At 34.2% G+C, this 14774-nt stretch overlaps 2 protein-coding genes across 2 annotated transcripts; one reads left to right on the top strand and one right to left on the bottom strand.

Annotated features, from left to right (window-relative positions):
* Positions 1-62: 62 nt before the first annotated feature.
* Positions 63-1737, bottom strand: LOC7472666 (uncharacterized). The gene is made up of 2 exons (XM_002301118.3): positions 1053-1737; positions 63-820 (listed from the first exon to the last, which is right to left on the bottom strand). The coding sequence occupies exons 1-2, from the start codon at positions 1644-1646 to the stop codon at positions 461-463; spliced, it is 954 nt and encodes a 317-aa protein (XP_002301154.1). The 5' UTR covers positions 1647-1737; the 3' UTR covers positions 63-460.
* Positions 1738-13063: 11326 nt separating this feature from the next.
* On the top strand, positions 13064-14481 carry LOC18096278 (40S ribosomal protein S29). Its single transcript, XM_024594872.2, has 3 exons — positions 13064-13330; positions 13746-13845; positions 14296-14481. The coding sequence occupies exons 1-3, from the start codon at positions 13269-13271 to the stop codon at positions 14302-14304; spliced, it is 171 nt and encodes a 56-aa protein (XP_024450640.1). The 5' UTR covers positions 13064-13268; the 3' UTR covers positions 14305-14481.
* The last annotated feature ends 293 nt before the right edge of the window (positions 14482-14774 follow it).

The raw sequence follows: 14774 nt of genomic DNA, 5'->3' as shown, positions 1-14774 counted from the left end.
GGATTGCGAACTCTCCTATATCAATTTTTTAGTGAATACAGGTTTTACAAGCACAAATAATAGGCTAAAAATCAATCATAGATTTTCTTAAACAAAAGAGAGGAGAAGAAAAACATCATTGCATCCATAAAAGTTACAATCGAAAAGCTCGAATGCGCATCCAAGAAAACTTGACCTTTCTCAGCCAGTACAGATGCCAAGGCCCTATATTGCAGTCACCTACAACAGCTTACTACTTGCATGAAAAATTCCCGTGGCAAGAAGTGGCACACACCAAAGCAGCCAGCCAAGTGTCTTGCATGCAAACTCTACATATCTGAAAATTTCTCACGGCACGAAGAAATGACAAACACCAAGCAGCCAAATGTCTTACATTTCCTTGCAAGGGGTGAGGTGAGGTCTGGAAACTAGGCCATTCAGTTAGGTGGGTTGTGTTTCCCAAGAAACGGTCTTGTGCTCGTTAACCCTTGGTGCAATGGGCATCTGTACCATGCTGGACACAATGGCTATATCCAACACCATGGAGGAAATCCCGGATCTCTTTGGCACTACTGTTGCTCGCTTGCAGCAACCGTTCATCCTCCTCGTAGATTAGGTAGGGAGCAGCATCTTTCTTTCTTGACAATAATTTTACGGCCCCTTTCAACACATGATATTCCCATCCTTGGACATCAATTTTGAGAAGCAACACAGGTTCTGAATTTGGAATTAGCTCATCAAGGGGAATGGTCCTTACTTGAAAGGCTATTTCTTCGTTGGACTTGAACGCCAACTTTGCACCATTGGCAGAGACAGCACTATTGTCAAGCCGACCTACCAGCTGCCAATTTAAAAGGGTCTAAGATGACTCGAGTATTCAATACAGCAGATAGAAGTATGGTTCAAATTAGGCTAAATCAAATCAATGACACAGATGACGATACAGTAGATAGTTTCAAATTAGGCTAAATCAAATCAATCAATTATAATTATCAGCCCTAAAATCCAATATATCTTCGATAAATTAGATTAATTAGAAGTGAGTAAATTTTGGAAAAAGAGTGAATTTTTACCTTATAAAAAGTAATATTCCCAATCCGATCAGAGACAGCAGCCTCGAAAACAGTAACCAGGTCCGCAACACGATTAAACCAAATCCCATCACAAATCCTCTTAAGGTTATCAATCACTGGCTCGAAAGCCAGCACTTTAAAACCCATTACCGCGGCTGCAAAACTCGCCATTCCCACGTTAGCCCCAACATCCACCACCAACCCATTTCTTCCTTTCATCCCTTCAAGAAGCTGCTGAATCGTGGCAGAAATATCTGGCTTCCTGAAAGGCTTTCCTTTCAGAAGCCTCACAATGTTCTTGTGGGGCTTGTCAGGCAAAGACCCAAAATCTGAGAGAGAGTAGAGAAAGGGGTATTTGAGGTTTTCCACAATGTTGGCAATCACAGGGTGAGCTTGTGGAGATTCTAAGCAATTAAAAGAAGGGATTGGGTAAACTTGGGTTACAAATAGTGTGGAGTTAGGAGGATTCGACGGGGACCGAGCAGAGAAGAAGAAGAGAAAGAGGAGGAGAAGGAGAGAGAGTGAGAGGATGAGAAGGATGGGAGATAGGAGTTTAGGCTGTTTGTTGTTTTCTCTTTTCCAGGCATTTGCCATCCCTGAAATAAGTGAGGGAAGATTGGATCCAAACCTAACGTGGGGGAGATGTTATTTAGCTACCCTACCCCTTCCCACTCAGATTTAAAAAGAAATCATACAGAAGTCTCTTGTTATTTGTATTCTTCGGTATATTTAATAATTTTACTTCTTAAATTTATATAGGTTTTTTTTATAGGAGATTGTTTTTTAGTTTATTCTATCAGTGGTTAGTCTCTTAGAGTGTATTTGACAATGTGGTTGTGGTTGTGGTTACTTCTCAAATAATTTTTCGTGCCGAAATGCATGCCAATGATGTTTTTTCAATTTTTAAAAAATATTTTGACATCAGCACATCAAAACGATTTTAAACATGCAAAACATATTAAATTTTAGCAAAAAAATTTTTTTTTTTTAATTTTTTGGGAACGCGGTTTGCACCACGTTCCCAAACGTATTCTTAAACTACTTGTCTGGTGAATTATTAAGAAATAAATTTTTAAATTAATGTTTTTAATATAGTGATCCTATTAAATAGAATCTTGTGTTGTTTATTAATATTGTCTTTCTTATGTTATTTCTACCTGCATCTGAAGTTAGAGTTTTTATATGATATTAGAGCTCAACAATTCCTGATAGTCAGTTATTATAAGTTGTTAAATAATTAGGAATGGAAGAAGTGGTTGCAAAACAGGACGTACTCGTGTAAGAGGGGTGAAGTGTTTCTCCCTCGCGAAAGAGAAGTTTAAAAATTAGTGATAAAAGACATGCAAAGATAAATTACAAAATCAAGTTGTCGACTGATGATAGTAAACATGCATAGACAAGATGACAAATTATCTTGTATATTAGCGGAGATGAAGAAAAGAAGACTGGAGAACAACAAGGAGAGTTATCACAAAACCATAATCAATTTTGAGAACTTGTCTTAGAGGCATGAATAGCTTCTTGATCAGAGTAATTATTATGAAGATTTTTTTCTCATTGATAATTTAGAGGTTGAGTTAAAAAAAACATGGAAGGTGCTCATCAAAAGAAAATTATTGATTTAAACTATGTCGATCCTTTCGATTACAAGTTTATTGTTATCACAAAGGTAAGCATGTTCAAGGATTATATGGATATAACATATGTTGATGAAGCAAGTTTGAAGTTTATAATTCATTACTTTAAAAAACAAATAAATAATTTGTCAATTGTTGTTTTTTTATGGAAATTTTAACATAAAGGGATTGAAGTTCATATATAAAATTGTTATTAATCTAAAATGAAGAAATAAAAGAGATTGGAGAGTCTTGATTGGATATCTATGAGATCGAGATAAGACCAACTTAAACTTGAAGACAAGTTCTTTCCAACTCGGGGAGACTAGTGGAGGTTTTCAGAAAAATTATTTATTTTCTTAGTTATTTTTATTTTTTTCCTATTTAGTTTAGGATATTATTTTTCCTAGTCTTTTTAGGATTTTTATTGTCATTCCTTTATTTTCAAGTTTCCTAGTTTGTTTATGTTGTTTTTTGAGTTTATTTGAGGAATTGTAAACCTCAAATAAAAGTTACTTAGTGTGGTGAATTTTTAAGAAATAAAATTTAGAATTAAGATTTTTTATGCGATGACCCTGTTAGGTAAAATATTGTGTTGTTTGTTATTGCTATCTTTTTTTTTATTGTTTCCGTCCATTTCTTCTTCTTCTTCTTCTTTTTGCAAGGAACTTATCATGAATTGATTGATTTCTATTGCTTTTGTTATTATTGTTGGGTTTGTGGTTAGGCTTGCTTCTGTTGGACTTCAGGTTGATCAAGGTATTGTTGCGAGCTAAGCTGTAAAAGGTATCGCAAGACAACCCAAGGCAAAGGGAAAAAATATGAGGTACTTTACAATTCTTTAAATAAACTCAAAAAACAACCTAAATAAACTAGAAAACCTGAAAATAAAGGAAAAATAATGAAAGTCCTTAGCAAATTAGGACAAATAAAATTATAAAGTATAATATTTAATTTCTTAAATTGAATAGGAAAAAATAACTAAGAAAACAAATATTTTCCTTAAAAATCTACATGCATCTCTTGTATGTCTACAAACCATCCCCTTTCACACCCATTTTCAACATCAAGATCATCTTGTTCAAGTTCTAAATTTAAAGTTAGGTTTATAGGATGGTATTTGAATCAGCTAGAATCGTACTCGGTTGTCACCAAAACTTTCACTATTAGGTATTAAACCCTAACTTCTTTAATTTTATGATAGTTCAGTTTTGATTTTTACATACCTATCCTAAAAGGGATAAATTGTGTTCGATGAAATGCAAGTTTAGTTGTTTTGTTATGCAAAAAGAATATGTTCATATAATTAACGAGGCATTTGAGCCTTCACAACTTTGTATTTAAGATGCATCATGGGAGGGGAGGAAACTTGGATTCCAACTACTAATAAATATGTTCCAAGAAGAAGGATGTTGTTTACCTATGATGCTAATGAATCCCATTATTAGGATTTTCATCTACTAGCAATTCAAGTTATGAATATAACATTGACATAGTGATAAATGAGTCATTTTAATCTTTACTCTCTCATTTTAGGTGTTAGGGTAGTAAAATGGAGTTTTGTATCTTTTATCTGAAGATTTAATTGTATAGTATGGACATACTAAAATTTGCTTCTTTCTGTGATTCTTTCTCTTTACTAACCTTAATAAATGCCAAAACTCTAATTATCATTGCAATTTTATCCAACTTTAGTCATTTGTCACAATTTTCTTGGCTTGCAATTTTAGTTTTGGGTGTTATTATGTAATATTTATAAGATATAATCACAGGTTAAGAATGAAATTACTTGGTTTACTCTTTTCTTCCATTAAAGTGTATGTTTAAATTGATACTTGCTCTTTATTTTTTTGTTGCTAGGCTTACTAGCTTATAATTTTGGCTATGCATAATAGCTTTTTGATTATTTTTTTTCAGATTTAAGTACAAGATCTCTTTTTATCGTATTGTGTGTGTTAGCGTGTGAAAATTAAGTTATTTGATTGCTTATAGTGAACATTTGTGAAAATGACTTTGTTGTCATCATTTAGTTCTTTTGACTAAATTAAAATCATTACATATGGATGAATATGATTTGCTATTTTTAAGGCCATCGCAACATCTTTGGTTCAATTTTATATCAAAAGTTCTTTCAAAACATAACATATTGGCTACCTCAAGAAACAATTTATAGGATAAGTGGTTTATGGATTTGTTATTGACACTCTTTTCTTCTCCTATAATGCAACTTTACATGGTAAACACAATTTTATTTTGCTAGAAGTACAATGTTCAATGGCTAAGTATTTTAAAAGACATTTTATATTTGGCTCTTATAGGTTTCTTTTGGGTTTTTTTTACCACCACAAGGTTATGGAGTGGCCGTTATTGGTCAATTCTTAATCATTTTTCATTTGTTCAAATATTTGAAGGCAATATCAAAGCTCTCATCTGGGTATGAATCCCTATACTTGGATTATTTTGGCCTTTAACATGGCTCTATTTGTTTAATACCAGTGAATGTTTATCATTTTCGTATCTATTATCGGCTGCTAGCATACTATATGCAACCTTTTTTAAACTTTAGAGTTGTTATAAGTTCTCCATGGGGCTTTATTGATCATTTAGGTGATTTGTTTAATTTGGGTGTTTGAGAGTGTGGTAGTGGTTGCTCTTCAAAGTGTTTTTCACTCGGAAATGCATTAAAATAATATATTTTTTTAAATCATTTTTGACATCAACACATCAAAATGATCTAAAAACAAAAAAAAAAATTAAAGCAAAGAAAAAAAATTCAAATTTTTTCAAAAGCACTTTTGAAACGCAAAAACAAACAGATAGTCAGTGTTGCAGCTAATTAACACAACCATAAACAACAGAAAACACTAGATTTTATTGCTATAACATGATAATTTAAACCAAAATAGGTTCTATCTAACATGTTTGCTTTGTTGTTTGTTTTAGAAAAATCAAACCCGAGACACGGTTCATACACGCATATGATCATAAATGATGAAGGATATTCTAATATGTTGATTAGTCCTTAGCCTATGGTATTATGTTTAATTTCTTTAGACTTTTATTTGAGTTTTGTTATTTGACTTGATGTTTGTCGCACCCGACATCGCGGCGGCCCTAAAATATAATCTTTGATTATGGAAAAAAGAACAGATATCTGGCATCTTGTTCTTTTAGGGGAAAAGTCTTGTTTAAGGAGTCGCCACCTAGTATTATGGTCACTAGGAACCCTAACTGGTCAACAGAGATTCTATGGTACGGGATTGGTTACGTAAAAAGGAAGATATTATCACCCCTTAAACGTTCTGCCTGAGACAGACTGCATTGCTGATTTTGTCTTAAATTGCTAAATATTTATTGGTTTATGCTCTGATAGTTTACTTGCAATATTCCTGACTCTGGCGCCAGTGAATATTCAACTACGAATAATTCCAACTCTGGCGTTGGTAAATATTACGTAGCTATAAAATAAATTTGGATCAATATTTTTATTCCTGACTCTGGCGTCAGTGAATAAACAAATAAAATAAATTTATTTTTACACATCCACATATTTTTATTTTTCTAGCTAAATAAAATAAAATATAATGAATAAAAATAATATAAATTTAAACCGGTATTTTTATTCCTGACTCTGGCGTCAGTGAATAAACTAATAAATTTATATTATTTTTATTTATGCATACACATTTTTTCTTTTTTTTCTTTTTTTATTTTTTTATTTTTCTATTTTTTATTATTTATGTTTTTTAGGGCTGGGCCTAGCTCAGCCCATGTGGGGGCTGGGCTGGACCCAGCCAGCCCGGCCCGGCCCGGCCCGGTCACTGGCCCAAGCCAGTGACCCGGCTGGGCAACATAAAGCACGCGTGAATTAAATCACGCGTGCATGTGCAGGTAAAGGGAGTGAATTAAAATGAAAAGTGGGGGAAGTGAAGCTTACTTACCTGGTTCTGAAAAAAATCGAAAGCAGTAGCAACGATGGTGCTGGTCACGGTGGCCTTCCTCTGCTTAGGTTCTTCCCTTCTGCTTTCCTTTGCTGCCTTGCCCACCGCCTTTTCTGCTTTTTTTTTTCTTAGTTCTTCTGTTTTCTCAGTTCTTGAGATGAAGGAATTAAAAAGATGACGATGTCGGTTCTCTCGGGTGATTCTTCCTTTTCTGCTTGTTTTTTTCTTTGTTTTCTTGCTCTGTTTTATTCTGTGTTATGCTTGAATTCTGGGACTAAACCAAAGCTGGGTTTAGTCCTCTGTTTCCTTCCTTTGGTGTTCGTTTTCTCCCCCCTGAGTCTGCTTCATTTCCTCTGCTATGTCTCTGTGCGTTTGGTGTGTTGAGCCTGTGCTCTGGGGAGAGGGGAAATTGGAATCCCCTAAGCTGGAGTTCCGAAGGAGGGCCAGCAATCTCTCCGGCCTGTTTCAGCGTTTCTTCCTTTTTTATTTCTGCTTGTTTATTTCTGGTCCCCCTCTATTCGTGGCTCTCTTTTTTTCCTTTCGTTTCTGTGATTCCCCCCTGTGCGCTCTCTCATCTTCTCTGGCTTTATAGCCAGAGAATGCCAAGCATCTCTACAATTGAAACGGCTTCAAAGCCATTACTGCAGAAACCGTTCCTGTGGAAGGAGACGAAAAAGGCGACGACTGATTTCTAGAAACGGCGCCGTTTGTGTGATGGGAATGGCCATTTGCAATCTAGTCACTGAAGTTCTGAAATCGTGTAATCCCTGGATAAATTGTAATTGGACCCCTGTTTTTCAGCGCTTTTTACAAACTAATCCTTGGACTTTAATCTGTTTTGCAATTGTGCCCCCAATTAACCCCAAACTTTGCTATTTCTTCAATTAAGTCCCTGATTTCATTAATTTAATTAAATCCAAAGTCCAACTAAGTCTAAAACTTATCAATTCTCCAATTAAACCCTTGATTGGATTAATTAGATTAATTTCAAAGTTTAATTAAACCTCAAAACTTCTAATCATGTTGCCCTTAACCCAAATTTTAATTCATTCTTCATTTATTTCATTTTACTTGTTTTTCCATCATTATTATTATTATTTTTCCATCATCATTTTTTTTATTTTTTTCCAGTAAATAAAATAATAATAATTAAAATAGGTCAAAAATTGGGTTACGACACTTGATGTTATTCTATTTTGGACTTCAATTTATTTCTCAATTTATAGAGAAAAAAACCAATTATTGAGGCGCGCAAATATGGACATTAAAAGTGCATATGATTCTCTTGAATAGTTCATCTAAAAAGTTTAACAAAATAGGTTAATATAAACTGATAAAAACTAAAAAGAAAAAAAAAGAAAAAACAATTTAGAAAAGAGAATAGACAACATCAAATTTCTCATCCAACTTGGAGAGACAAAGAACTTGAAGGAGCGACTGCTAGTTTTGATTTAGAGACAGAAAGATTGAAAGATGAAGATTTGATCGAGAGATTGAACAAGAGGAAGGAGGCGGCGGCTGGGTTTGCTAGGGTTGGAAGAAGAAACTAAAAAGTAGATCTGTAGATGAGAGAGATAAAGATCTGATCGAGAGATTGAACAAGAGGGAGGGCGGCGGTGGCTGGGTTTGCTAGGGTTGGAAGAAGAAACTAAAAAGTAGATATGTAGATGGGAGAGATGAAGATCTGATCGAGAGATTGAACAAGAGGGAGGGGGCGGCGACTGGATTTGCTAGGGTTAGAAGAAGAAACTACAAAGCAGATATGAAGATGAGAGAGAATAGAGATGAAGATTTGATCAAGAGGGAGTGAGGGGGGTGACGACTAGGTTTGCTAGGTTAGAAGAAGAGACTGAAATGTAGAATTGTAGATGAGAGAGAATAGAGAAGAGATGAAGATTTAATCAAGAGGGAGTGAGGGGGGACCGCGGCTAGGTTAGAAGAAGAGACTGAAATGTAGAACTGTAGATGGGTTTAAAGGTATTTATAGTACCGGTTTTTTTATTTCTATTTGAACCGGTTCGGTTCAGTTTATTCAATTTCAGCCTTTTAAAACCGAACTGAACCATTTTTTTTAATTTTTCTAATCGGTTTTTTTTTACAGTTCAGTTTTTTCGGTTTTTTTTTGTTATCTCGGTTTAATATGTTTTTTGGTTTTTTTGCTCACCCCTAATGGTAGCTACAATATTAAACCGCATGCGTTCATGCTCACGCCTCCTCTTGTTGTTTCAAGTCAAATGTCATAAGCAGATTGTTCTAAGAATTCTGTGAGTATCGATATTTGTTGGCTAATATTAATGGAGGATGCGTGTCTATAGGTGTTGAGAATTTACTTGTCATGCATTCCAAACTTACAAAGGTAACTTAATGAGCGTGTTTGGAAGTGTGGTCGTTGTTGTTTTTTAAAATGTTTTTCACTAAAAAATATATCAAAATAATATTTTTTTATTTTTTAAAAATTATTTTTGATATCAGTCTAAAAACACCAAAAAAATATTAATTTGAAGTCAAGTTAAAAATATAAAAAAAAATTAATTTTTTTTAAAAATGTTTTTAAAACGTAAAAATAAGGAAAGAAACATTCATGCCCCTCTCCTGCTTTTAAATCATGTTAGAATAATCAAATTTAAATTTTGATGTTTTGGATTCTTCTATATGTGATTGTTGATGATCCAAGGCTGAAATTTGTGTACTATTTGTTTGGACGTGAATCTGATTCCAATTTGGTCCTGTAAAAAAAATCAGAACCTTCTATGTATAAAGCTATCAAAATGCTCCTCGTGTAGATGCAAATCACTCTCCATCAACCGTGGTGGGGTCTCGCCTGCCACCGTACGCTGGTGACATTATCTTTCCGACCAACTAATGCTAGAATGCCACGTTACTGACTAAAGCTTTGGCCTTCACACAGACATCTCACTTCCTTCACCTCGTGCGTTTCCAACACGCAGCAATTGTTTTTGCCCCTCTCCTCAAAGACAAGACACGCGCTTGAACCTTTAGCATCAACACGTGGCACCTGGAAAAGCTTGAGGAGGGCAAGCAAGGTCTCGGTCCACAGAGAATAACACGATCACATGGCCGTACAATCTCGAAGAAGTGACCTCCTATTGTTGTTCTCCACGTGGTAACAAACCAACCACCACGCCTCCCTCAAACAACGTCAGGATCTTCACGTCAAACAGACACGTGGCACACATTGAGAAGTGATGCGTCAGCGGAGGAGAGCGATATTAACTTGAGTGTTTCAGGAATAGAGAGGTGGGAGAGAGAACAGGGAAGCAAAAGAGAGGAGGTTTTTACATATTCCTAATGCTGGTAATTAGTATTAGTAAAAACAATTTATTAGTCTTCCGATTCGAATTTGAAGTCTTTAGTATTATTTTAATAACCAGCAATCAATTGCTTGTTTTTGTTTTTGATCGGTAGCTAGGAGTATTAAATTAAGAATAATTTTGTACTGGTATTTTGATGCAGTGGTAAAATCAGCTCGTTCGTTCTTGATCTCTTTATATTATCTCTCCTCGGAGGGAGGGAGGGCGGAAAAACTTCCTCCATGGGGTTGTGTGATAAGCTGCGAAGAGTTTGGAACGGCATCGCTTTGCGTCTTTGGATTCGCAAACGCGGTTAGTATCTCCCCGTTCACTGGTACTTGTCTCTCTGTCCCCTGCCTGTTATCGTGGAAATGAGCCTGCGCATTATTATCAGGGAGAATGAGGCATAACTCAGATTTGAACCAATTTCCTTTTTTTTTTGTTGTACTAATTAACATAGACATCAGCTAGTGATATAGAGTTTAGTTCCCCTTCTCGTGATGGCTTTGGAAATTGATTTTTCTTAGGACCAAGTATGTTTGATTTCATTTTTAAAATAATGTTTTGAAACAAAAACAGGACTACTGAAGCTACGGCATGATGTAAGAGCTTGTGAGTACGCGGATGTGCATGTCATGTGGAAGATGCTGAGAAGAAATGAAACTGAAACTGTTCAATTCTCAAGAAAGCGCGAAAACAAATCCTTGTGGGATTGTTTTCACTGGGCTAGGTGCACCTCCATATCTTGAGCGCGCTTTCTTATCATCTCTTTGAAGACGAGGAAAGACTTCTCAAACAACAGTTATCCGGATGATTGCGTTTGGGATATCAGTAATTTATCATAATAAAAGAGAAGGGGAGGCTCCATGTACAAGATATCCTCCCTTTCCTCTCCGCCCCGCCGTGTGGATATGTTCCACCTCTTCCTTATCTTTATGTGTTCATCTCCAGCGGAATAAACCATGTTTTTGCGGCTATATAAATTGTGTTCCATGCTGTTGTGCTGTTGTCATTTATGAGTGACTTGCATTGTATCATCGTCCTTTTGTTTCCATCTGGCATGAGTCTCTTTGAGGTGATTGGAATCGGACTGGTCACTAGATATTCTTACAAACGGAGAGAAGATTGGTGAAGAAAGTCCATTTAAGGCATTGATTGGCACGCTCAGATGATGGAGTGATTTGCTGAAAGTGGCCAATCACATTGCTAACGCAGGAGAAACTTTTATATACCAGTTGAGTTCTTTGATTGAATTAAAAAAAAAAAAAAAACCCTAAAAGTCATAAGTGTTTCACTGCACACATTACACTGTTTATTGGAACAAATACATTACACTGTTTGTTTATTGGAACAATATGATAATGATTTTACCCTTCTCATCAAAACTACAAAACTTGCAATTGAGTGAAATAATATTTTCAATGGTGATAAATTGATTCACGCACATTTTTTTCTCGGTTAAATGACCTTGTTGTCTTTGGTTCAAGGGTTTTTTTTTTTTTGTCTTTTTACTATTGTTTGCACATTAAAATTACAGTATTACCCTTAAGAGCAACAAACCATTAACCTTGAAAAAAGGCTTTTTGTGTTTTTATTTTTTAAATAATGAAGTTATGGGATTGCCCTTAAAATAATAAAAAATATATGCATGGTTTCAAGGGTATTTTTGATTTTTTCTTATGTTTTTTTGGGGTTGAACTAGAGGTTGTTCAGTAATTTGAAAAGATTAAATATTATTTTTAAAAAATTGATGGCGTGTGCAATATACTCGTCAGCGCGTGTGAGACCGTTAGATTACAAAAATCATTTGTTCACGACAACGTTTGGAGCGGCATGTCATCATCTTCCTGTTGGTGGTGTGTGTGTACATATATCGGAAATGCAGTTGGGTATAGTGACTTTTTTTTTCTTTCTCTTTTCTCTCTTTTATTCTCTTTTATTCTAGAAATCCGTGTCAACCTTTTGCAAAAAACTGAATTTGTCCTTCAGTTTTTTTTTCTATCAATTTTGGCTCCTATTTTTTTATTGTTATTTCTTTTACTTTTAATGCTTTTTTTAAAAAAAAAATTTCATCAATTGACATTTTATTTCATTTAGTTTTTTATCCAATTTAGTTCTCGTTCTTGTGATTGTTTTTTTTTTTTTTGTGTTTTACCCTTTTATTGCTTTTTTTTCAACTTCATCCCTTAACATTTTACTTCATTTAATTGTTTTAATTCAATTTTGGTTTTCATTATTTTGATTGTTATTTTCTTATACTTTTCTTGATTTATTATTATTATTATTTTGTCTCATTTTACTTAATTTACTTTTTTAATCAAATTCTAGTATTCATTCTTTTGATTTTTATTTTTTTAGTCCCTAATTATTTTCTTTCATTTAGTTTTTACATCAGATTCAATCTTCATTGTTTTAATTACTATTTATATTGTTTTTTAATTTTTTTGTTTAAAAATTTAACTTCGTGATTTTTTCATGTTTTTTTTACAAGATAATCCTGATTTCACGACTCGGATCACTGGTTTAGAATATTTGCCCGGTTTAAGTTTTGTTTTTTTAGGTTCTATTAAAAAATAATTTATTTTCAATTTTTATAGAATCTTTTTGTGGTGGTTGATGAGGAAGATATGTAGAGCGTGTTTAAGATTGTGATAGTGGTGACGGTTTAAAGTGTTTTTCACTTAAAAATGCATTAAAATAAAGTTTTTTTATTTTTTAAAATTATTTTTGATGTTAGCACATCAAAATGATCTAAAAATATAAAAAAATTTCATTTCAAATAAAAAAAAATATTTTAAAAAATATAGTTTGCATTGCATTTCCAAACACATTCGTAATAGGATGACTTCAATATGTGGTGGGATACTCAGTCATGCGAGTAAGAAAGAAGATCGATCATGACCTATAGGTAGAAAAACCAAAAAAACATTATTTTAGTTATTAAATAAAAAATAGTAGTAAATTTATAAATAATTAATTCTTTTCGAGAATATTAAATACTAGTGTAGTATAAAATTTAAAATATAAAAGGTAATTTTTTAAAATTTGATAAGCAGATATAATTTTTAACATGTTAGATATAATTTTTCCTATTAAATATTAAAATTTGGGACCTTGGAGTTTACGTTCTGGGGTTGTACATGAATCTCTGCCTCGCAGCAATTAGAACCTGGAAAAAAACAGCGAAATTGTAGACAAAAAAAGAAAAAAAAAATCACGTGGGTCCGCTTTCGACCTATAAAACTGCAAGCCTATCTCTTTCCATCTCGAAGAAATCGCGGTTAGGGTTAGTGGCACTTGAGAGCGGCGCAGCGAGTTAGGGTTTTCTCCGTCGATTAAAGGAACGAAATGGGGCACTCAAATATCTGGAACTCGCATCCCAAGAACTACGGTCCTGGATCTCGCACCTGGTATTTCTTCAAACCTATCATCTCTCTATCGTCGTCTTGATCTGGTGATTTCCATGTTGTTTCTATTTGATTTTGGTTCGATATCTGCATGTTATCTGTTTTCGGTTAGATAGTTGTTGAATAAGAAATAACAACTCATGGAATTCTCATTTGTTTGACGAAGCTTAGGCTAGTGAATCTTATGCAGAATCTAAACCTTGTTCTATTGCTCGATTGCATTGTTTTCCTTGTTCCGTATTGCTAAAAAAATTGATGTTAATCCATTTCAGTTCAAGTTATTTTTTCACAAGTTCTCTAGTTGCTATGTGGGCAGACTCTTTTTCCCGAGTGAATTTTATGTTTATTGATTGCGATGTATAGAACTTTACCTACTGTATTTAGTTATGGATTTTGATTGGAATCTCCTTGTTGGCAGCCGGGTGTGTGGAAACCCACATGGGATAATCAGGAAGTATGGACTGATGTGTTGTAGGCAGTGCTTCCGCAGCAATGCCAAGGAAATAGGCTTCATCAAGGTAAGAGTTCAGAAACATTTGTTAACTTCGTTGGTTTCTATTTTACGTTTATTTGTTGGCTTATACAGTTGTGTAGTTGTATTATCTTCTTTTTGAAATGCCCTTTTCTTTTAGATTGGTAAGTTCTTATAGTGCAATTTAAATATTCCTTAGTGAAGCGTTTGGTTAGATACATCCGGTAAGTTAAAATGAAACAACCAGGAATTAAATTGACCTGGCCTGGATTTGTTGAGGGATTATTTTTTATGAATGGGTCACTGGTTGAATTCGCCCTGGAGAATTTGAGCCTTTGACCCTCACTTTGTAAAGAGGAATAAAAGGAAGCAAATAGGAAAATTTTCTCCCATTTAATTTTTTGATGTGTCATTTCCCAAGACCAATCTGCATTATTGTTGCCGAATTTGTTTATTAAGCGAGGTGAGACTTATTTGTGTTTGTTTCTGATTGCAGTACCGCTGATTGGGGACCTTTTTGATATCTATTTTTGAAGGCTCTGTTTGAAATATGATGCGAGGGAGTTTTTGTTTCCTTTTCTTTTGTCCCCCTCACTGATGTAATATGCGCGATTCAGACATTCAAATTATATATTCTGTTCAGCATTCGATCCAATAGAAGTGTCACCTTTTGGAATGTTAATTCTTAGAATTTCTTTTAGAGTATTTTACTTGTTCTTTTTGTGCGCTCATATCACCTTGTTTATGTTATTGTTTTTATAATTTCTGTTTTGTTTAGAGCTTTGTTTTAACATTAGATAGTATAGGGATCTACAGATTTGGTTTTTGGTGCAAGCTTCCACTTGTGTGTTCAACAAATGTGTATGAAGATGAACCCTACCCGGAGACCTTTTTGATGAATTTAAGTACCAGATTGTGATTGGTGCAAGTGCGATATATTTTGGTCTCCCATGATGGGTTTGTTCTTGGTAGCTC

Source organism: Populus trichocarpa, chromosome 2 (genome assembly GCF_000002775.5).
Source record: "Populus trichocarpa isolate Nisqually-1 chromosome 2, P.trichocarpa_v4.1, whole genome shotgun sequence".
Taxonomy (NCBI): domain Eukaryota; kingdom Viridiplantae; phylum Streptophyta; class Magnoliopsida; order Malpighiales; family Salicaceae; genus Populus; species Populus trichocarpa.
The sequence above is the reverse complement of the archived record's forward strand: the minus strand, read 5'-3'. Positions and strand labels throughout refer to the sequence as shown.